General features: G+C 45.2%; 1 protein-coding gene across 1 annotated transcript; it reads left to right on the top strand.

The window, feature by feature from the left end:
- The first annotated feature begins 52 nt into the window (after positions 1–52).
- Positions 53–19,642, top strand: Coq5 (ubiquinone biosynthesis protein COQ3, mitochondrial). The gene is made up of 7 exons (XM_089575148.1): positions 53–1,127; positions 1,221–1,370; positions 1,911–2,078; positions 2,343–2,449; positions 8,334–8,422; positions 11,678–11,789; positions 17,710–19,642. Exons 1-7 carry the CDS (start codon positions 947–949, stop codon positions 17,809–17,811), a joined length of 909 nt encoding a protein of 302 aa, XP_089431274.1. The 5' UTR covers positions 53–946; the 3' UTR covers positions 17,812–19,642.
- Positions 19,643–22,661: the final 3,019 nt, after the last annotated feature.

The raw sequence follows: 22,661 nt of genomic DNA, 5'->3' as shown, positions 1-22,661 counted from the left end.
AAACGCACTAAAAAAAAAAAAAGCGGGAAAGCTGATAATGCGGTGAGGGCACGGTGAGCTGTTAAGCTGGTGTAGCAAAGAAATGCGCAGACGCTGAGGCAGCAATCTTCACTACGGCGTCCCTAATAGTCTTGAGTTGCTTGGGACGTTTAAGCCACCATAAACCGAATATTGAGCGTTAGTACACCTAACATGTTAGCCGGTTCGAACCGCTGCCGCGAGCAAGACATAACTAGCAAGTTCATGCTACCGAATCGTATGACACCAGAACATCCTGCGGTAAACTGTTGGCGCACAATTTTTATACGAATGTCAGGACTGAGTGGGCTAACTTTGACGCCTGCCAGACGGATATATATATATATCGGATCGACGTCCTTTAGTTCCGGATCGTGGTGCTCGGACATCACGCTGCCGCCTGTCATTTTATTCCATCATGTAACCACCTCGGTTACCATGGCAACTACTAGGTTACGATTTGCGTAAATAAAGCTGAGACCAGAAATGCGAGAAGTATATTTAGAGCTTAAAGCCTGTTTCACATGCTAGCGAATCGTGTCGCCGCGGCGGAGGAACCTATTGAGGCCGCCATCTTGAACTCTATCCGTGGAAGGCTAGAAGGTTATTAATTTGATTGATTGAAAACATATTTATTTGTTCAATAATCTTCTAGCCTCTGTTGTGGCATAACTCGGAGGCTTGAGACGCAACCGGTAGAGTTAACGCTCTAAAAGCGTTTTCGAACGTCTGGAACTTTTTTAAATCAGGCTAGAAGTAACGGTGAATTTGCCTTTTGCTGAAACCACTGTTCGGTTCAGAAGTGGGGAGCTGCTGGAAAATAATGCGTCAACGCAAGAAAAGCCCCATTCAAGGGCGATGCCGGTATATTCATTGCGTGCTTTGGTGGGCTCGCGTATTGGTCGGTTAACAATGGGCAGCTACTAAGATGGCCGCTTCCTGTTGGCTGCGGTTTTCAGGGAGAATCGCGGGAAAAGGTCGAGTCGGCGCGTTTGTGAGGTCTGTCAGTGGAGGCCCGCAGAGTTTTCCCCACACAGAAGATGCCTTGCGTGAGCACAACACAAACTTTGGGTATGAGAAAGTTTCGGAGGACGAGAAGGCCGAAAAGGGTGAGAGCTGTACTGCACTGCGTTTCTAGCATCAGTTGACTGTCTGCACCTTTACGCTGACTTCCTTGTATGAGCTTCGCCGTCCTTGCGCAGTTCGTCAAGTATTCAGCCGAGTGGCCGAAAAATATGACTTGATGAACGATGCCATGAGCGCGGGAATACATCGACTTTGGAAAGACAGACTGATCTCTGTACTGGGCCCGCTGCCAGGCATGCAGCTCATTGACGTTGCTGGAGGCACTGGTAGGTCCGTTGTAAAGCATGTTGAAAAGTTGTACTAGCAGCTGTCGCGAACAGAATTTAAGTAATGCAGTTTCAGCCCACACTGATGCCAAATAAGTTACGCTGAGGCAGCTAGAACGAACGAACACTCGAACTATCACCTAGCGCGAAGTGTTTCCGGCTGCTTTAGCGGAAGTGAGTCGCTGCAAAACTTTTATTACGCAGTCTGGAGGGAAGCTGGGCTTTTTTAGATTTATTCCACGCATGGGCAGTGGCAGCGTAATGAGTTGTAAAACTTGGGTAGACAGAAGAGGGGGGTTGTAGCGCTGTGCTGCCGATGCATCCTTCAAAATATTTGTCTCAGTCTTTTCATTGCGAGTGCTAATAAAATACAGCGCCACCAACTGTGTTCTCTGTTTTCTCTACCCGTGTTTTCGAGTGTTGACAGTAAGCAGCACTGAAAAAGTGGTATTAGTTCATTGTGGTTTCATTTCTTTGTTTGTTGCTTTGTGCCTTCTTGTTGAAGCTGCTCATAGGGAGTACCTTCTGGTCACTTTGCAGGAGACATTTCTACAAGGTTCATCCAAGCTGTGAGATACCAGGAGCTTCAAGTAAATGGTATGGATATTGCAGATGGCATGTTTGTCGAGCGTGCACGTGCCCATGTTGTAGACATCAACAGAGAAATGCTTGAAGCTGGGAAACGGCGGAATGATCTTCTGTATCCAGGTCGGTGGTTGTTTACTGTACGGTTGGCTGAAATTCGGTTCACAATGTTGGTTCACATGCTGGTTCAATTTTGGCTGGAAATTTGGTTCATATATATTTCACGTGTCTTCACAGCTATTGATTGTGGTGCTATTGGGCTGCTAATTTTGTCATGGTCACATGTGAACTACACTGGGTGCCTGCAGAAGGCTTGCTGTACTAAATAAAGAGCAGCATGCATGTAAGCCCCTCATCTCACTGTTAAAAGAAAAAAAACTTTTTCAGATATATCTTGGACACAAGGAGATGCAGAGGAGCTCCCGTTTGGCGATAATCAGTTTGACGCATACACAATTGCATTTGGGATTCGTAATGTCACACATATTGACATGGTAAGCTTTTACACTTTTGTTGAACTAAGCTCTACATTGTTTCTGAGCTTATTTGACGGCATTACTTAGTGTTCCTGGTTGTGTGTTATAGATGCTTTACAGCGCCGTATCACGGGGGCTGCCATGTTTGATCACGTGATCACGCCGCCATTACACGCCTCTTGAACGCTCGGCGTGCCTCGTCGCGACGTCTGCTGCGTCTCATGGTTCAGTTCCGACAGGCAGTGTTATGGCTGAAACGGTTGTAAAGGAGTTGGAAGATGGCACTGTGGTTTATCTAAAACTTCGAAGGACATGCGAGAATCCTAATTTGATCACTTTAGGCATGAAAATGTGATCGGGCTTCATGTCACAGAGAGCCGCTCAGCTCTCCGCCTGTTCAAGCCAATGGGTAGATCGCCTAAATGCTTGTCTTTGCATCCGCTTAAGGCTTTGCTTAATGCTTTTTATTGTTTTTATCTGAAACTGCAAGGTTTGATGCTCCTGCGGCAGCGCAGGTCGTTGTCGTATTGTTACATGCATGCACACTCCGCTCTAAAATGCTCACCTGCACACCGTGCGCATTTGTTTACAACCTGTTAACAGTGCTGAGGAAACCTAAAATATTTTATACTGGTTTGCTAAACATAGAAAGGCAACAAAAACATATACACACAAGTGGTAACTAATCATGTAAGCAGTACCACGCATCAACCACCCTTCACAAGCTGGCGTGCAGTCGTTTCGAAGGATTCCGCGATATAATTGTTACAATGTGCACATGGCAACGCGTTCATACTACACGAAGTTCACAACTGTGTAAGCCTCACATATAAAATTATGGAACTCTCCATGCTCGATATGTGAAAATGAAAATGTTCGAGGTTTCTTTGGTTGTAAGTAATCAGCTTCACTCTGAGCCGGAGTCACTTTTAGTGACTGCCTCGCACGGACCGCGAGGAAGTGCCTACCGCTAAGCACAGCAGCTGTGACGTAAATGCTTTATTGCGATTAGGGTCCACGAAAATCGCGCTACTTGGAGTGAAGTTCAACAGTAGCACCAAAACGACGTGTAATACACAGACTGATGGTAAGTTCAGTCCGCTCGCACTGCTGTGCACTGCACAATATACAGTAGTTGTATGTTGGAGCATAAGTCGTCTTTTTTTTTTGTGCTTAATTCGGCCTCGGGTGCTCCTTTTACGAATGGTCGCACACCTTAACTTACGAGCAATGGGGTCTCAGCACAAAACACAGCAAATGAAAGCACGAAGTGTCGGTGCTTGTCATGCGGATATGTTGTGCGCTTACCCTCATAGATTTTCCAAGGTCGAAACCTTTCTTTCTATATTGGCTATCTAGCGCTGCCGAATGTGTTTGTCGCTTTCGCCCGTTCTGAAAGGGTGGATGGCGAGCGTGCGCGAACAGGGGCAGTACATCCTTGCGCAGTTTTTTTCCGTGAAGCTCACAAACGATCGCATCACCCACCTTTAACTCTTTGTCGCAGTTCTTGAAATCCATAACACAGCATGTATTTTTTCTACCTTTCATTTCTTCGTAAGAACACATTCCGCAGCCACCGGCGTTATTTCCACTGCTGGATTGAGGCGTACATGCCGGTGACTTACGAGGCCCGTAATGGTGCCGTGTTCTGAGTGCACCTGTGTGATTTTCACTGCTAGAAAAAGACCTTTGAGCCTGGATTTTCAGGAAGTAGAGAATCTAACCACACATTACTAGGAGAAGTGATGAAGAAAAATAATCTGCCAGGTAGAGTGGCCTAAATTTTAAATTGAATTAAATTTTAGCTTTTTTTCGTTGGCTATGGAAGCCTCCTTCCATGTGAGGCAGCAGTGACTTTCACAATTCTTTTTTGAAAAGGTTTAACAGGTCATTCTTTGGCATCTGTTCTAGTCTACATACACACAATTTAGAGGAGCTGCAGCGAAGAGCTGCTGGACATGTTAGTGCAAATTTTTTTTTTTTTGCATGCCACGCTGGCTTTATGATGCATGCAATTTTGGGGAGAGAGATGCAGGGTTTTCGGACTTGAGTAGGGCATTTCAAATTTCATGACAACCAAACTTCTCTGAACCAGATAAGGTACGGCATCCTGACAAAAGTCACGGAAATTGAGCCAAACTGCTCCAAACACTCTTTTTTTGCGAATTGGATGGCGCCATGCACTGACTATCCAGGCAGACATAACCTTAGATGTTGCTGCCATTTCAAAAGGTTAAGGTCCATTGAAGCGCAAAGCGCACTTATAATGAGCATGACTGTCATGCGGCATTCTTTCCTAGGCACCGAAATTTGCTTGCGTGTCTCGAGAATCGACCTTTCATCGGTGTGATCTTGACTGGCCGGCTGATTACGCCTAGCTGAGCCAAACGATGGAAAGGAAGAGATGTGGAACTGCAAAAAGCGTTGGCAAAGCATTGTAGTCACAGCTCGTTAATTCAACCACCGTTAATTCGGAAATTTTGTAATTCTAACTGCCAGTGTGGTCTCCGCCAGCACCTATGTCAGTCTACGGCATTGGACACTCGCTCATTTGGATGCTACAATTCAAAAGGAGGCCGTGTTCAGGTGTTACCAACATGGCTAGGGATCATCAATATTGTCACGTTGTAGTGACGGCAGTCCAGTGGTCAGGAAGACACCAACCAGTCTTGGAAACGAAGCTCTTTATTTGGGCTGACTTGCGCCCACAAAAGAACTGAATCACTCGGCGGCGGCGTAAGCAACAAACGTGCTCGTCGGTCGTCGAACTATGAATACCTGCTGCTCGCGGCATTGTTCAATTTAAAGCCGGCAAGGAAACTTCGAGATAACAGGTCAAGATCATCTAGAGTAATCTGGAAACACGTAGGTGCAGCTCGGCATGGCTGTGATCAATCGAGATTAGTCCGGTCGCTTCTCGCGTCACGAACACAAACGAGAACACCCCTTTCCTGGGGCCTTGCGCGAACGAATGGACACTACACTGATGCGTGGCAATATAGCTCTGCTAAAATCTGAATTGTGGTGTTTGGCGCGCTGTTGATGTGCACACTGTGGCAGGCACGATGAAACACGAACTGCCCCTTTTCCAAGAGTAGTCCTGACCACTTCCATAGTTTCGGTTCCACTTTTCTAAGCTTTGTGCCAGCCCGCAGTGACAGCAGCGGCTGTTGGCCACGCATCAGCCAGCCATCAGAGCACAGCTGCAGGCCCGTTTCAGATGCTGATTGACACCACTGCACATTCCGCTCGCTTCCATCCACGTGATTCTAGTGAGGGTGCCAAAACTGCGTGCCTTCTCGTTCGTGGCTTGCCTGCTTGTGAGAGGGCTTCATCACTAACCGCATTGCACCGTGAAAGGTGCCGCGGGGCCTTTATCATTTTGAAGCTGTTGTGCGATTGACACTCCTGGCAGTGGGCACGCAATAAAGCATTGATGGAAACATGAAAAGTAGTCACTGTCGCGTTGGGCCCATCTCAACAGCAGACTACCATTGTGCAGTCCTTAACCAAAAAAAATTTGCCTCTATAAAATGGTTTTTATCAGTTTCATCGGGTTCAGTCGATAATTTGAACTTTGAATGTTGGGACATTTTTTCCGGTTCCTTGAAGTTTAAATAAACGAGCTTTTATTACTGTAGTGTCGATCAACTCTGCATTAGTGCAGCGAGGTTGACACGTAACTCGGGTAGCCTCGCAGTGAGCTTGAAGGTCTTGCGAGAGTGGGCAATGCTGGACTCGCACGGAGGATTTTTTCCTGCTTTCTGTTGCATATATGTTATGCCCGTCATTCTCGCATTATGCGCTGAATGCTTTTGATGCTCATGTTTGCGACGAATACCGCAGCCACGCCGCGTGTTCCCGTGCATGGGCCTCTGGTTTCTGTACCTTTGTTCCAACCTATCACCACATCGGGGGCTTTCAACCTGTCCGGCTCAGTGCCATAGCCACAATGCGCATTGTAACTGCCGTGTCGATCTCATTCGTGCTAGGCCAGTGTTCGTTATAAATGGGCACAGCGGCATGGTGTTGGTACTTTGCCATTTGTTTCAGTTGTGCAACATGGTGACCCTGGTGCTCTGCCATTTGTTTAAAAAATGGAGCCCTATACCCCTTACTTCACTTCACTTCACTTTAATACCTTAAAGACCCTCGTTAGAGGGTATTACATAAGGGGTGGGGCACACAGAAATGAAAAACAGAATGACTAACAGATAAGTTGAAAGTTATACAAATATAAGATTATCACTGAGCAAGTACACGCGTGATTTCTTCGATGAACAATGATTGGCACGTGATAGCAGCAAGTTCTCGGGGAAGGCCGTTCCAGTCATTCGCGGTCCGGGGGAAGAATGATTAGTGCAAGCTATGTGGGCACTACTGGCAGAAAAGTAGACGATGCCTCAGCCAGCACAGCTGATCAAAACTTGCCTGTCTCATAGGGCTAAGGAGGGGACCGAGTATAATTGCTTTTGAGTGGACAAGCATAAGTGCTCAAGAAAGTGTGACTGAAGTGGCAGTCATAAATGAAAAACCAAGGGATTGATGTGGGATTCGGGGTGTGTTTTGATGTGGAGGATATTAAAGGGACACTGAGGAGAAATTGAAGTTGGCTTGTATCGACAGAATAACGGCTCCTGATTACAAAAACGCCACTCATACTGACAACAAAGCTCTTGTAACATAGAAAAGAGCAAGAACCAAAATACAGGTATCGCCGCCACAGGCCAAAGTCGCAAGTACAAGCGTGATGACGTCATAGGACAAAGCAGTGTTGCTAGAACCAACCAATGGTTCTAGCAACTCTAGGACCCGAGAAGCCACAAATCCCCGAGGCGCAGCCAATGCATGCGCAAATGTCCTTGACGTCACCAGATGGCGCCACGTGCCCGGCAGCTACGCGCGCTCCTGAAGCATCGGGACCAATCACCGCCTGTTTTCCGGCGGTAGGCGGGCTCCCGGTATTCCGCTAGCGGTAACAAGGTACACGGTATGTTAAAGGTGTCTATTTGCGAGAACTTCGTTGACGACTTCGAGAACGAGATACACTGTAACGCTGGCAAAACGCCAGTGCAAACGTAATCGAAGCGACTGTAGCGATGGCCGCAATAGCCGATAGATGCCTTCAACGTGCAGCCGGCGGTAGCTTTCTTTTCGGCTGCTGCTAGGCCGCACTGCTGGGCGCCAGAAATCACGGAGTCTGCGGTACGTCATGCGCACGTCATGTTTCACGTCACTTAGTCCTGTGTCGTCATAGGAGAATCCCAAGTTTGAATCAGAGCGGCGGGAAAAACTTTTTCAACTTCAAATCCAAATTTCTTAGAAATAAATGCATCTTTCGCTGCCGGCCAAGTGGCAACAAAACCATGACATGCCGAACTATCGGATTTTACTGCAAAAAAAATATTAATAGTGCTCTCCTCAGTGTCCCTTTAAAGCTTTTTAACCTTCGTAAGGAAAAGTGAAGAGCCACACATCTGCGCATTTAAGCTACCATGCTCGAAAGTATGTGCAGTGTATGTATGGGCTGTTCAGCTAAATACTGTATGACATATTTCGCAAACGTGTCCCCTCTTCATTCATACAGTGTAAACTTAGAATTGAAGACCTCTCAGGTGTAACTATGTGCCAGTAATTACAATCTTAATGTTCCAACCTTAAATGGTGTAGCGCACCTTTACATTGCTCTCACACTTTTCTAGCGTTCTTTGCCAACCTAAGAGATCTGGAAACTAAAAGCTACATTCTCCAGAATGCCTCTAAATCAATGTTTTATTGCTTCGAAATTCGAAATCTTAGTTCTCCAGGCTGCTCTAAAGTGCTCTAGATTGGAAATTTTTGTGCTCCAAAAATTGCTCCAAATTGCCTTTTACCAGTAGCTGCATTGTGTTTCCAAAAACAGGTCCTTAGTGAGGCGTATCGTGTTCTCAAACCTGGAGGAAGGTTCCTGTGCTTAGAGTTCAGCAGAGTAGAGAATCCACTATTGCGCAGGTAAGGGATTTTGTTTTTTGTGGAAGCCTGACTTAATTGCTTGTGCTCTCTTTCCGTCTTAGGCACTTTCATGCTGTGTTTGCCGCCATATGTGTTGTTCATGCTGTTTTAACCATTTTTCACTCAACATGCTTTGCATTATTGAGTTTACCTTGTTTGCATCTTTTGAGATGCTACATTGCATGTGTAAGCTAGCGAGCTGAATTTTGTTTTATTTACAGAGGGCTGTAATCTTATCTCTTTCTTCAAACTTGTGTTATTTAGAATGAGGTTTGCAGATTCCCCTGTTTGCTCATGCACTTACGCACTTTTCGTTGATAAGTAGTCCCTTTTCAACAACTTTTATTGAGCTTCTCACTCTAGGTTCCTGTAAAGCCATTGATTTGTATGTCATTTGCAAAGAAACCTTGATTGACATTTTTGGCATTATTTTGCATTTTTAAATAAATAAATGTTACTTCAATTTTGGGTTGAACGTTCAATTACATAGAACATTTAAAAGCAAGAGCTGTAAAAAAAGCATTATTTTTTTTTAAGAAGCACGTGCAGAGCTCAATGTTTGACATTATGAACCTCAATAATTCTGTAGTTCTTTGTGCTGGGGCTGTTGTCTTGTCTTTCGTATTTTTGCAACCCATGTGAAATACTGTGTTTCTTAGACCTGCTGGGATTGTGTTGTAATTAATTGGTGATTCCCCATAACAGCTCCACACGAAGACTGACATGTTATGTCCTACTGTGAGATCTTTCCTCAGCAGCAGTATGTCGGATGATATTTAGTATTGCAGGAAAAAAAGATATTTCCATTCTTCTGTTTCTTTCTCCTGTTTGAGCTCTTAAAGCATCCCTGTGTCCAGCTGTGGCTCTCTTTTCTGCCAGGCGTGCATACCTCGTGATGGATATTGCATCTTGCTGATAGCTTTCTTTTATACCCACGGAAGAATCTTCAGCTGAGAATTCGATTGGTTTCATTTGCTACCAGCTGGGATCATCTGGCACCAACTGAAAACCTGGTGGTGCCAGTTAGTAACTGTGCACGGAAGTCTCATTTGAGTGCCACCCTCTGTAAAGTAGCCAGTCCCATCTCTGGAACTGCTGCGGGTCATATGACTTCCACTGGAGATCTGCTGGAAGCTCAATGAAACTAGTGTCAGGAACTGGAAAAAAAGTTCCTAGTTGGACACGAGCTGAAGAAAGCAGGTCTTACCTGGGACGAGCTGAAGGTCAAACGGTGATTGTCCATTTCATGCATAATGTGCTCACTTGACTTGATTCCAGTCAGAACCAGTTGGGGTGAAGTCGTGCTGTGTGCATTCTCAGCAGCGGTCAATCAAGGGCAAACTGAACATTTCATGGTTTCAGCTTGAGCCATTTGATCTCGCATTTCTCAATCCCACAGTTTTAGAGTGATACCCTCTAAAAAAATGAAGAGGAAATCAGCCACTGGCTCTGTCACCCAAGCATCCATGACATGTACCATATTATCCCATGTAAAGGCTACACCTGTGTATGGGCCACACTTCCTGTTTTGGACTTGATAACTGAGGAAAAAAATACAGTTATTTTTTTAAAAATTTGTGTATGGGCCGCGCCTTAAAAATTCACACTCGAATTTAAGAAAAAAGTTCGGCCCTTATTTGAGTTTATACAGTAAGTTGTCATGATAACCACTTGATACTCATTGCTGCTTTTTGCTTGTTAGAATTACTCTGATGCTTGCAAGTGAAGTCACAGATACACTAAGGTGTATAGCACCAGGTGGGGGCAAAGTGAAGCGCTTCAATCAATCAATCAATAAGCCTTTTATTTTCTCTATATTAGAGAAGGAGACAGGACTAAAAGCTCGGAAGATTGACAGAGGTCCTGCCCCCTTTTTTCACTTCAAAAGTTTTCTGAGGGCAAACAGCTGCGTAAGGCTTTTGGTCAACATAATGATAGCTGTCTAATGTTGTACATTCTATGCTACCTATTCATTCATTGCGAGAGTCAATTTTCTTTGCAATGTTTGGCACTGCCTCACCAAAGTAATGTTCAACAGCCTAGCAAGGGAACAGCAGTTCGCAATTGGTAGCGAGGTGCTGGAAATAGTAAGAGAATATGTCTACTTAGGGCAGGTAGTGACCGCAGATCCGGATCGTGAGAGGGAAATAACTAGAAGAATAAGAATTGGGTGGAGCGCATACGGCAGGTTCTCTCAGATCCTGAATGGCAGCTTACCCATATCCCTGAAGAGAAAAGTATACAACAGCTGTATCCTACCGGTACTCACCTAAGGGCAGAAACGTGGAGGCTAGCAAAGAGGGTTAAGCTTAAGTTAAGAACAACGCAGTGAGCTATGGAAAGGAAAATGATAGGTGTAACATTAAGAGATCGGAAGAGGGCGGAGTGGGTGAGGGAACAAACGCAGGTTAATGACATCTTAGTTGAAATCAAGAGGAAAAAATGGGCTTGGGCAGGGCATGTAATGCGAAGGTAAGATAACCGCTGGTCCTTAGGGGTAACGGAGTGGATTCCAAGAGAAAGCAAACGTAGCAGGGGACGGCAGAAAGTTAGGTGGGCGGATGAGATTAAGAAGTTTGCGGGGATACAGTGGCGGCAACTGACAAAGGACAGGGTTAATTGGAGAGACATGGGAGAGGCCTTTGCCCTGCAGTGGGTGTAGTCAGGCTGATGATGATGATGATGACCAACTCTTCAGGTTCTGAGCTCTCTTTGCAGGAAAGCGCGAGCCTTGCTTCAGTCAGTCTGTCCAGCACAGCCAGGTTCACACTGTTACTCACCAAAACAAACTAATTTACTTTGTACTTTCTTTGAGCGAACTATGACCATATTTAGAGGGTGATCTGGAAGTTAAAACGTTTTTTTTTAAGGCTTGGAACTGACGGATTTTCATTACAACTGTTGTTGAATCTCTTGAACAAAGGAAGAAACAAGGTGTTTGGATCACTTGGCGGTGCACCAACTGCAAAAAGTGAAAAAGGGGTCGCAACCACAACAGCAGGAACACGACCAGTGATAGCTGAGATTTCATGGCTTGGTGTCATTATGGCAGCTGCTGTTAGCCACAAGCCATTGTGCAGAGTGTCTGGGGTATGCCCTGTGGGGTTTAGTCTGAAGGCCCCTACTGTGCATAATCACTTGAGTTTCTGCAATGCTTGTGAGAACTGTTGCGCTATACATTTAGTGGTAGGTTTCTGTTGTAGATTGGTAATTATATTGCCTTCCTTCCTTCCATTTTTTCTTATTTTTTTGTAGCTTTTATGACAACTACTCCTTCCAAGTGATACCTGTCATGGGCTTGCTGCTTGCACGGGACTGGAAATCTTATCAGTATCTTGTTGAGAGTATCCGCAAGTTCCCATGCCAGGTATGGTTTTGTAATGCACTGCGCGGTGTTTATACCTCCTGTGAATGCATTCCAAGTTGCACTAATATGTTGTTTGTGGTGCCTATTCACGCAATTCGAGTGGTATGCTGCTGTGCCTTTTTAATTTTCAGCTGCTCAAAATTGTGGGCTCAAACCGGAGTGGCACATTTATAGTATCTTCTACTGGTCGCTCTTATCCTCTGGCCCAGTGCACGCAGATAGGGCAAGCCCCGAATCCAAGTCGGAGGAGGCGCCGTCAAGCCATATTATGCGCGGTTTTCTGAGAGTAGTAACGTGACAAAGAAAACTTGCCATAATTTTTCTTGACACCGACTGTTAGTGACATTCGGTGCATTTTTTTTTTTTCTGCACCGTATCTTCCTGTCAAAGCACATCCATTTTCCATCCGCAGAGCACTCGCTGACAAAGAGCTGTTTCATTGGCACCTAAACAAGGCTTTCCAGCTTGGTTAGCATTGTCATCGTCAGATAAGCTTGCCGGCTAACACTGCCACTATAAGGTAGAAGAAAATTGCACTGTCACTGTGCACACACAAATTTTTTCAGCATACAACCTAATGAACATCTCCACTACATTTGCACAGGCACTAGAGCGGAGCTGCAAAGTTGTCTCATCGAGAATGCACATGCCAAGACACCGCAGGAGGCTCCTCGTACTAGGCCTTTTCCATACTTGCAAATGCTGCTGGTGCAGTCACGGACATTAGCGAGGTGACCTCTGCTGCTATGCACAGCGAAGAAATGCTCCGAAACTGTGGCAGATACTGATTTACATTGTTGGATTGAAGCTTGTGCACAACTCAAGTTCAAAAACATCAAAACACTGTCACAGAGCCATTTCGTCGCCAGCCACCGGTGCCCACTGCATCGTATGTTGCTGCCATGCGGGCACCACTTTGATATTGATGGGAAGCACTCTCGTGACCCACTGTGGAGAAGAAATTCGGGGCGCTCTGAGCTGGAGGTGAGCGCTCTGAATGATCCAGCTGAATATAGTCGGAGCTCCTCATTTTGTCGAGCCGAACATGCTGTCGCCTCTCGGAGCGCTCCAGAGCGCTTTGAGATGACCAGCCGAAGATATATCACTAGAAACGCTGCAGGCATGACATTCAGCTCCTGTTTAGTACACCAAAGCAGATGTGGACAAGAAATGCTTCTTGACATAATCATCCATATGCACATCTTCGCATAATCTTTTATGAACTGTGCTGCACTCTGCTCCACATACTGCAAATGATGTGCAATAGGTGAGGGGTGGTTGAGGTGCACCTGCATCATGCTGGTTGCATTGATCTATGATGTCCTTAAAGGGACACTGAAGGCTACTCCATCCAATTTATGTTCTCAGTAAAAAATTACCGACGATTACGTTACTTCCTAATGCGAAATTTGAGCGCAGCAAATAAGCTGTTTCACCTTTTCGATAGATTGAGGCAAAGAAATCGAGCAACACATGTATGCGCTATCACAGAATTTTTTTTTTATTTTTCACACGTATTCCTTCCATCGGTCGTCTCGCTCATGGCTCAGAAAGAACTGGCAGATAATTTCGCAGTGGCGAACGGCAGCGGCAATTTCGGCTCGGGCGGTGCACATATACAGATCCGCCGTCACCGATCTGGCTCTCTGATTGCCACCGCACAGGGCGAATGGCAGCGGCAATTTCGGCTCGGGCGGTGCACATATACAGATCCGCCGCCACCGATCTGGGTCTCTGATTGCCACCGCTCAGGGGTTGCATTGGAGGAGGAGCGAAGAAAGGAATTAAGTTCGAGCCGCCGCTTTGACAACCGGAGACTCGCAGGAAGAGGGGGGAGGGGGGCGACGTGTACACCCAGCGGCAAACGATGGGGCAGAAGCGCGCGCAGCAAGCGGACAACACGATAAAGGGAGGAGGGAAGAGATAGCAGCGACTGACTGATGCCGCTGACGCCGATAGTGAGTCAACCCCAGCTGCGGAGTTGGTTTCCGGGACAACGCCGCCGATGCCGACACAAACAATATGATACCCTCGCTTCCGCAGCGCTAAGAACCAGGTCTAGCCGTGGGAAGGTGGTCACGTATTCGTCGACGTGCCGGGGCCTACGTGAAATAACCGGCGCGTCGGCAACTGAAGAGCACCCTATCCGCCACACAAGAACAGGGGGGGGGGACCCTTTCCTCCTCTTTCTGCATGGCGGCGACGGTGTTCTATGCAGTCACGTTATCTTGACTCTCTAGCGGCGTCAGCGGCATCCAGCGGTATCAGTCGGTCGCTGCTAGCGCTGGGGGGATGAAAGGGGGGTGGAGCTGGTTACGAGGCCGACGACAACGCCGACGACGACGCGAAACCCAGGAACGGACGCCAAAGAGCTGCGCTCTAAAATTGGTTCGATGGCTATTTCTAGGTGTTTTGCAGTTGTTTGACAGCAGCTCATTCATTGCTGAGAAAATGGCACTTTAATTTTCCCACCACTCGATTCAAACTTGTGACTTCTACACCAAAAAAGGGCTCCATGATCTCCATGCTGGAGTGAATGGAGGTGTAGCCTGCCCTCAGGAATCCGCATCCAAAAACTGTCAGCGCCTTGCAGTTCACTTGCAGAATCGGCCAATGATGCTGACAGCTGTACTGTCGTACCTTGTTAATACGACCCCCGTTATTATGGATGACTCAAATTGCGTACAGTTCTCCTGGGGACCAAACTTTTAAAGCAAAAGCTTTACTGTGCCATGTTCTGCGAGTTTCACCAACTCCGTCGCTTTGACCTTCAGCTATTTTCTGATGCTCCAGAGCTGTGCTAGCTCGACCATATGACTAGCCACTTCACTCGCCGCGGTGGTTCTGACGCCACAGCTGAAGCTGCTGCGCATGTGCTATCCCGCTGTCAGACCGCGTGACTCGTCGCGTGCTTGGCCATGGTTTAAAGAGGAGCGCACCGCTCGCCTAGGCACAGCGCGCTTCACCATGGATCTGAGCGAAGCTGAGCCATCTCGGAACATTACAAAGAGGACCTTGCAACATCGTCAGCAAGCGACATCTGACCCTCCCCCCGCGCGGATATCGGCCGCTTTTGCTTTGTATCACTAGGTTTAGAAGAGTTAAACCTTCAGCAATATTTTTTCAATGTATTTGCACCTTGTTAATATGAAAACTCGCTGTCCGGACAATGGATAGGGTGAAATTGCACGGAGCCCATTGGGACCCATGTTTATTTGTCTCTTTAATATGGACAGCAATGTGAAAAAAAATCTCGAGGGCCTCTGCGAGGTGCTCCGCCCCTTGCATTTTTAGTGCAGAACACCAGCGAAAGGCTGTGAGAAAGGGCAGACGCTGTAGTAATGACCTTTTTGTATATTTGTGGTCTCATGCATTGTTATGGCGAGAGGCCCGGTCAACGCACCTTACCATTTCCCGCTTTGCATAAATATCTGTAAAAAAATTCTCTCTGTGCGCTGTTTTGAAAGCTACCTTTGGCAGCTGTCAACCCAGTGAGTTCAGAGTTCTTGGGATGTGAACAGCTGTAGTAGGAGACACTTCATCATACCAAGAGGTGCCAGTACGCGTCTCATGGGCCATCAGACGCTTCAAGCATGCTTCAGTTTGCACCGCACCATTTCAATGATAATGGCAATGACAGTAATATATCTCGAGCTTCAAAGGTTGTTTGATTTCCGCTTCGCTGCCCGCCACTGTGCACAAAAGCAGTCCGTACTCGTAAAGCATTTTTTTTTCTGAATATTTTTTTTTGTTTTTCTTCACAATTCATTGACTCGCTTTATGGACACTTTGCTCGGGAGCCAAAGTGTCCTTATTGACGAGGCACGAGTGTAGGTATTTCATTTTTTGGCTTTTTTAGCTTATAAAAGCTTCGTTTTAGCAAAAGTATTGTCTTTTTCGTTACTATTTGGTGGTCTATGGATACAGGCCTACTTCAATTCACCAAGGAGAGAGGGTTTTTCTTTTCTAAGCGCACATATCCTTTGTGAGTGTGTTCTCTAATTTTTCCTTGATACGTTGGGAGGTGGTGGTAACCAGCAGTTTGACTTTCCGTTTTTTACTGCTTCATTGTGTCTCTTTAATAACCAAGGGGAGAGGGTTTTTCTTTTCTAAGCACACGTATCCTTTGCGAGTATGTTCTATTTGGCACATCAGTGCCGCTTTCATAAGTAAAAACCTAGCTTCGAAGAACGCCTAGTGATAGGGAAAGACGGAGTTAAAAAAATGAGAAGGATAATTGAAGCCTTTGCGATGGAAAAGGTTGGGATTGAAAATTGTGTAAGCAGTCTATCCTTATTGCTATCAGCAAAAGACATTGCCTTCTTGGATGCAGGGCACTATGTGAACTTGTGAAGCACGCTTACATGTCTTTAGGTTTTTATTTGGTGGCAGTTAGCTTAGTTTTGATTTTTGCTTTCGAGATGTCTGATTTCGCACCGTCAGCCTGATAACCTTTCATATGGTCCCCCCTGCTCTTGACCGTACCTTCTTAAACACTCTAAGTGCCAATAAAGCGTTCAATGGAAGTTAGCGCTTGTGTTCTGTCTTGTCACTGCTTTTTGCACTATGGAATCCAGTGTCCTTGCAGAAGGAGCTGTCATTGAAACAAAAAGTAAAGATCCAGGAGACAAGAACGGGAAAGATATTTTAGTTCTAAACACTTGGTTTGTTCTGGTTGCACTTTGTGTTCAACGAAACAGCTTTTCAGCACACTTTTTCAGTGTATGCAGGGTTTTATATTGATGGTGGCGTGTTGTGGCTACAAAAGTTGCCAGTGTCCTTACATGCAGTGAGTGGGCCAGATGAGAGCCTTAAAAGGGTTAAACAGTCTGTGAGCAGATATAGTACTTGACCAGGAGATGTAGCCTGCACATCTGCAATGGTGCAACTGATTTTGCAGAGCAATGTTTTAAAACCCATAACCATGGTACTTAATCCAGCAATACCATTGTGTCACTGTGCTCGTAGTTCTAGCGCTAAAATTTTCTCCTGTGACTGGCTGTAACTGGTACCAAATAGCCAGCTGATTGTGGCACGCATTTCAAAGATCCTGATCTTTTTCAATCGAAATCATAATCGAAAAAAATTAATTTAACGTACTTTTATTGGTGCTTTTTTTGTTTAAATCATCCTACCACTAGCAATAGCATGCTGATGCCCTAATTAATGCGATTTTTCTTTAGTAGTGCCATTTGACTTGTTATAGTTGATGCTGCTCTCTCTTTCTACTCTTTCTGTGTCAGTGATTTCATTTTCTTTCTAAGGGCTGCCACAGTGGTTCAGTGGTCATGGTGCTTGGCTGCTGACCCAAAAGACATGGGTTCGATCCCGGCCGCAGTGGCCGAATTTCGGTGGAGGCGAAATTCTAGAGGCCCGTGTGATGTGCGATGTCAGTGCACGTTAAAGAACCCCAGGCGGTCGAAATTTCCGGAGCTCTTCACTACGGTGTCCCCCATAGCCTGAGTCGCTTTGGAACGTTAAACCCCCATAATTAATTTTCTTCCTAAGGCAGCAGTGTCGGAGTGTGGTAAAAGTGCAGTGGTTGGACCTACCCACTCGAAAAAGTGGTACAAAAAATGTAGACCAGAGTTCACACTCAACAAATATGTCATGCAGTCAGCACAAATGCTATGAATGGGAGCACCCAAGCACATGCCTTGGCACACTGGTGTGCTGTCTGTTTTGGAAAGTTATGCTGTGGTCAATGGGTTCCAAGCTTGCAGGGCATGCGGCAGTACTGATTCATATTGCCATATCCATGCCATGATCGCATGTGCTTGCATGCTTGTAACTGTGTCAGCTCCAGGTTTTACTGTACCTACTGGGCGTCATATATTGTATCGTTAGGTAACAAAATTGAGGTAGTTTTTTTTTGTTACAGGTGGTCACTGTGGTTGTTTCTTTCTTTGCATGGATGCAGGAGCTCTTCAAGGACATGATCCAGGCAGCAGGTTTCAAGGAGGTCACCTATGAAAATCTAATGAATGGAGTTGCTGCCATTCACTCTGGTTTCAAGCTCTGAGCGACTGAACTGGCAGCCCTGCATGTTCACTGTGTGTTGTGATGCAGTGCTTGCTCTGCACCATACTTTCTACATAGTTGTAAGGTCATGTATAAGGGCATTGCACTTTCTTTCTAGTTCATTTTGTGGCGTGTTCTGTTAAACAATGCACTGAGCATTGAAACTTACTTACTTGATTCTTCAGGTAGAAATCAAAAATGGCAATTGTGTACAAAACAGAGGCGAAGAAAAATTAACTTGTTATTCAAACTGGTGCTGCCATCTTCCAGGATAGAGCGAGCAGCCCTGCTAGTCCTTTTTTTATAACAGTCGTATAATTCTTTACTCACAAATGGGGACATTGGTGCACTTGGCTAGCTGCTTAAGTTTATAGGAACTGAAGTTCACAGCAAAATTCATCTCTTCATACTGGATGGATCACGCGAGCATTAATATCAAATGCACCATTGAACAAAAAGGGCAACATGTTGCAATTACTATGGGAGACTTGGGTGTATCCAGGGGAACATGTATAGAAACAAGGTGCAGGTTTCTTTTCATAGATGAATAGCATGTGGGGTTAATGGTTGGTGTTAGCATGCATATTTATAAAGAAAGTTGTATGCGTGCCATGCACCGCCGTTATTGAAACAGAATTCAGATGCCTTAGAAAGATGCACTGCAATGGTTTATTTGAGACCTGCACTTTGGCCATCCTTCTTCAGCATGTCAAGTCAAGCATGTATCACATCAGTACACAGATGTGTGTTGTCATGTGGATATGCCCTCTGCTTCTGCTGGAGAATTATGTCTGTATATCTTAATCAGAAATATTTAAAGAATCATTACAACATGGATATATAAAGAAGGCACCAGAAATGGCATTACCGTATATTCCAGTGTATAAGACGCGGCTTTTTTTTTTTAAATCTTGCTGGTGCATCCTATACAAGAGTGCGTCTTGTACGCTAATTTTTCGTTTTGGTTTTTTTTTGCGAGTTCAGAAACTACTCAGGTTCATGTTCAAGCTTTTTTAACAGGAAAAATATCACTACCAATGACGCAGTTGTAACACGGTTAATACTTCATTACGGGGACTGCCATGCACAACCTTTTTAGGTGAACTTTATCATGAAACGGCGGGGATGACGACGTCTGAGTTCATAAACATGCGGCCGTTTCGGAGGCCGCAAGCAAAAGTAATGTGAAATGCCAAACGATGGCGACAATCGCGCTTCTCGCCATTGTGAAGACAAGCCAAGACAAGCCAGCGTTTTTTTTTTATTCACCCTTTGCAACTTTGTTTGCTCCGTGTACATAGTATGTACGTAGCGTGAAGAGAATGTTTCAGCCGCATTGCCTCCAGAAATGGGCTAACTTTTTGATAGCGCATCCGAAGATTAAGACTTCGAAGGTTTTAAGTAAAAATAAAATTTTGTTATGAACATAAAGAGAGTTCTTTAATTTTTTTTCTTTTTTGCTAAAACATAGGCGGGTATGGCGTGAGTGTTGCCTTTTTCGATCACTTAGCGTTGCTCAAGAACTTCTCACAAGTGCGGTGCATTTCGCGATGGTCGCACAAGCATGTTTAATTAAGCCTTACTAGCCTAACTGGGTAAATTGGGGTGCGTCTTATACACGGGTGCATCTTATATGCCAACTTTTTCAATGACAGCCAGCATATATGGCGTGTGCGTCTTATGCAAGGGTGCGCCTTATACACCGGAAAATACGGTAAATATATGCAGTATTGCTGTAAGGCCATGCAGATTGTGTTTTTTGCGACAGGATTATACTTACAAACTGAATTCAATGTGAAATGGTTTGCAATTAAAGTCCCTGTAGCACCTGGTTTGTTTCAACGTTTACTGTGATAATAACGGGGAAGCGACTGGTGGCAGATGTGAGTTTATTTACTAATTCAAGTATAAACTAATTCGACTATATGAATATTGTGACTTAATTAGCTTGTGCCATTTCAACAAGAAATCAAGGGAGAATCGATGGCCAGTTAGGATCAGTGAATAATAAATCAAGTACTGCTGCAACATACTGCAATCAAAATGTGCAGTTGGAACTATGCTTACGCTTTACGCCTGCCTGTAGGCCTTTGAAGTACTACTACAAAGCAAGGTTTCTAAGGAAAGTGTTGTGTGAATAACTGTTTCGGTGAACAGGTTTTATAAGCACAAAATTGTTGCGCATTCTGGAGATCTTGCAGTAGCAACCTTGAAGGTGCAGTGAAGAGGAATCTGAACTCGTCTTTTTGCCGCGGGAACTCAACCTACACGTTCCGAGCATTCTTAGGAGCTTCGATTTATTGCCCTGTGTGGCCAATTTTCCTAATTAAATCGAATTAACGTCCGGCTCCCGCCTTTTTTTTTTAATTCTTCCCGTACAGTGGGCAGAGTGTACCAACGCGTGGAGTGCCTTTCACCCAGTCCCGTGGCGGCTTGCCGCTCCGCCATCGGCGGAGTAATACGTAGTAGTCCGTAGAAGCAAATAGTCCGCGCGCATTTTTATTTCTGCGGGCTTATTTTGTGGCTATATTACCTGCGAATGAAACAATTTAGTCACAGAAACCTAAAAACTAAATAAAGTGAAAACAAAGCCTCCACGGAACTGGCTGAAAGGCACTCCACGCGTTGGTCGACTCCGCCCACCGTACGGGGAGAATTAAAAAGATAAAGGTGGGAGCCGCACATTATTTCGATTTAATTAGAAAAATTGGCCACACAGGGCATTAAGTCGAGGTTTCTAAGAATGCTCGGAATGTGTAGATTGAGTTCCCGCGGCAAAAAGACTAGTTCAGATTCCTCTTCAGTACACCTTTAAATCTGTTTGAGCCACACTACATGAAGTGACCAGCTGAAATGAACAGCATGGAAAATACACCATAGAGGGTTTAATGCGGATTTTACAGTGAAAACTGCAGGTTTCTTACCAGGGAGTGAATGGTGCCTCGACCATAAGTGTACTTTGTCATGACGAAAAACTCCTGTGTTCAGTTGTTGGCCAGTGGCCTTTATCTGGATGGGATGAGGGTGAGCACGCCCAACAGGGGCACTGTGGGGACATGTGCTCTGACTGGGCCTGGCCCCCTCATTGGTTTGGCAGAGAGAAGAAGGGGGGGGGGGTCCACAGCTGTTGCTGCCACCTTTTCCTCCCCCGAGGGCAGCGAAAAGTCGAGGAGGTTTCTTAACTCTTTCCTTACTGCGAAAAAATGACAGATTTTGAGTGTTTTAAATTAAAAATGATTTCTTCAAGAAGTGTAAAATGCATTGTGCATTGAAAGGCATCAAACTGTAGCTTATTAGTTATACTTCTGAACGAAAAAGAACACCAGTTGTGTGTGCAAAACTTTGCGAAAAATTATTGGTTCAATATGCTGGTAACACAAAGAAACAATACAAGCAAGACAAAAATAAGTCACTGTACTCAGCCAGACATTAAAAGGAAATGATATATACAAAACGTTGCACATGTTCTTAGCTACCATTCTTATCATTTTCAGCTACATATGCAATACACCACACTTTCTGTGGGTTTTCAGGGTGGGGAATATGACTGTTGTGCCATTAGTGTAACCAATCACTTGAGGTGGAGATAGATCTGACATGTGCTGCACATCACGCTTGCTCCGAGTTCTGTTCATGTTTTTATAGCAGAGCTTGCAGCTCTTTTTTCTTTTTTTCAGTTGATAATGAATGGGTTCTGTGGGTGAAAAGGGTGCGTGGGCTTCCTCGGCATCATCATAATCAAGATTCTGCTGGCACATTTGGTAAAATATTGTGACGGACTAGAAGATGACGAAGCGGGCAGTGGCATGGGCAGGAGGCCCGTGCTAGGCTCGCAGACATTAAATCATATCATCACCATAGGTCATGCAGTCCTGTCTTCATCGCTTGCAGTCACGTAACAATATCTTGGCAGTATATTGCAAAGTCTCTTAAACACCAAATAAAACCACTCTCATCATTTACAAATCGAGTGCACTACATAAAATCCAACGTGAATGGCAAAATAAAATGCATGAGCAGACGCTGATGTCCCGGGAATGGTAAAATGAAATGTGTGAGCAGACGCTGATGTTCCAGACCTCTGAGACAAAGTCTCGCTATCGGAACTGAAATCCTCATAATTCCACATCGTTGTCTAACTCACCACTTCTGCTCTAAAAAAAAAAAATTCAAGGAGGTACTTACGACGACTTATATGTGGTAATGCGAAAGCATTTGTGCTTGCATTATGGCACCATCTGCTGGGCCAGCGTCGTACATTGCGAGGGGGGTTTTCAGTGGGTGCCATGTGATGGCACTACAATGCGCCTAGCAGGAAGCGACCAGAAACGTACTTTTGTACTCAGTTAATTGCGACTTCTGTAATTTATATGCTCATAATTACTCATGTGCGCTTCTAAGACAACTCTGCATTCACTGGACGTGCCTTTATTCGCCTGCAAATGTTGAGCCATCGTGGCGCAGTGGAATCGTCCCCGTTTCGCTCACCGCACGCCCGGGTTCAGTTCCCGCCTAGACCCAAACTTGATTTTTTTATTTTTCTTCATTGATAGTTCATGCCATTTTGGATTATGATTTGGATTATTGATTGGATTGTGGATTATGGATTGGCTTGTTGGATGGCTATGGATTAGTGAATACATGACACATCTTGTCCACGCCACTCATGAGCCATAGAAGGCTTTCACCTTAATAAGACTGCATCGAAACCAACTAAAGTGCTCGGTGTAGCCTTTCACCTTGAGTAGCACACGGGGAAATGGATGCCATGATAGGCGAGCGGCAGACTACGTCTGGTCAAAGTTTCATATTTCATGTCACCTCCTTGCATTGGAAAATGGAAAAACAAAA

Source organism: Amblyomma mixtum, chromosome 2, assembly GCF_055824585.1.
Source record: "Amblyomma mixtum isolate Tamu chromosome 2, ASM5582458v1, whole genome shotgun sequence".
Taxonomy (NCBI): domain Eukaryota; kingdom Metazoa; phylum Arthropoda; class Arachnida; order Ixodida; family Ixodidae; genus Amblyomma; species Amblyomma mixtum.
Note: the sequence above shows the minus strand (reverse complement) of the source record. Positions and strands in the feature narration are given on the sequence as shown.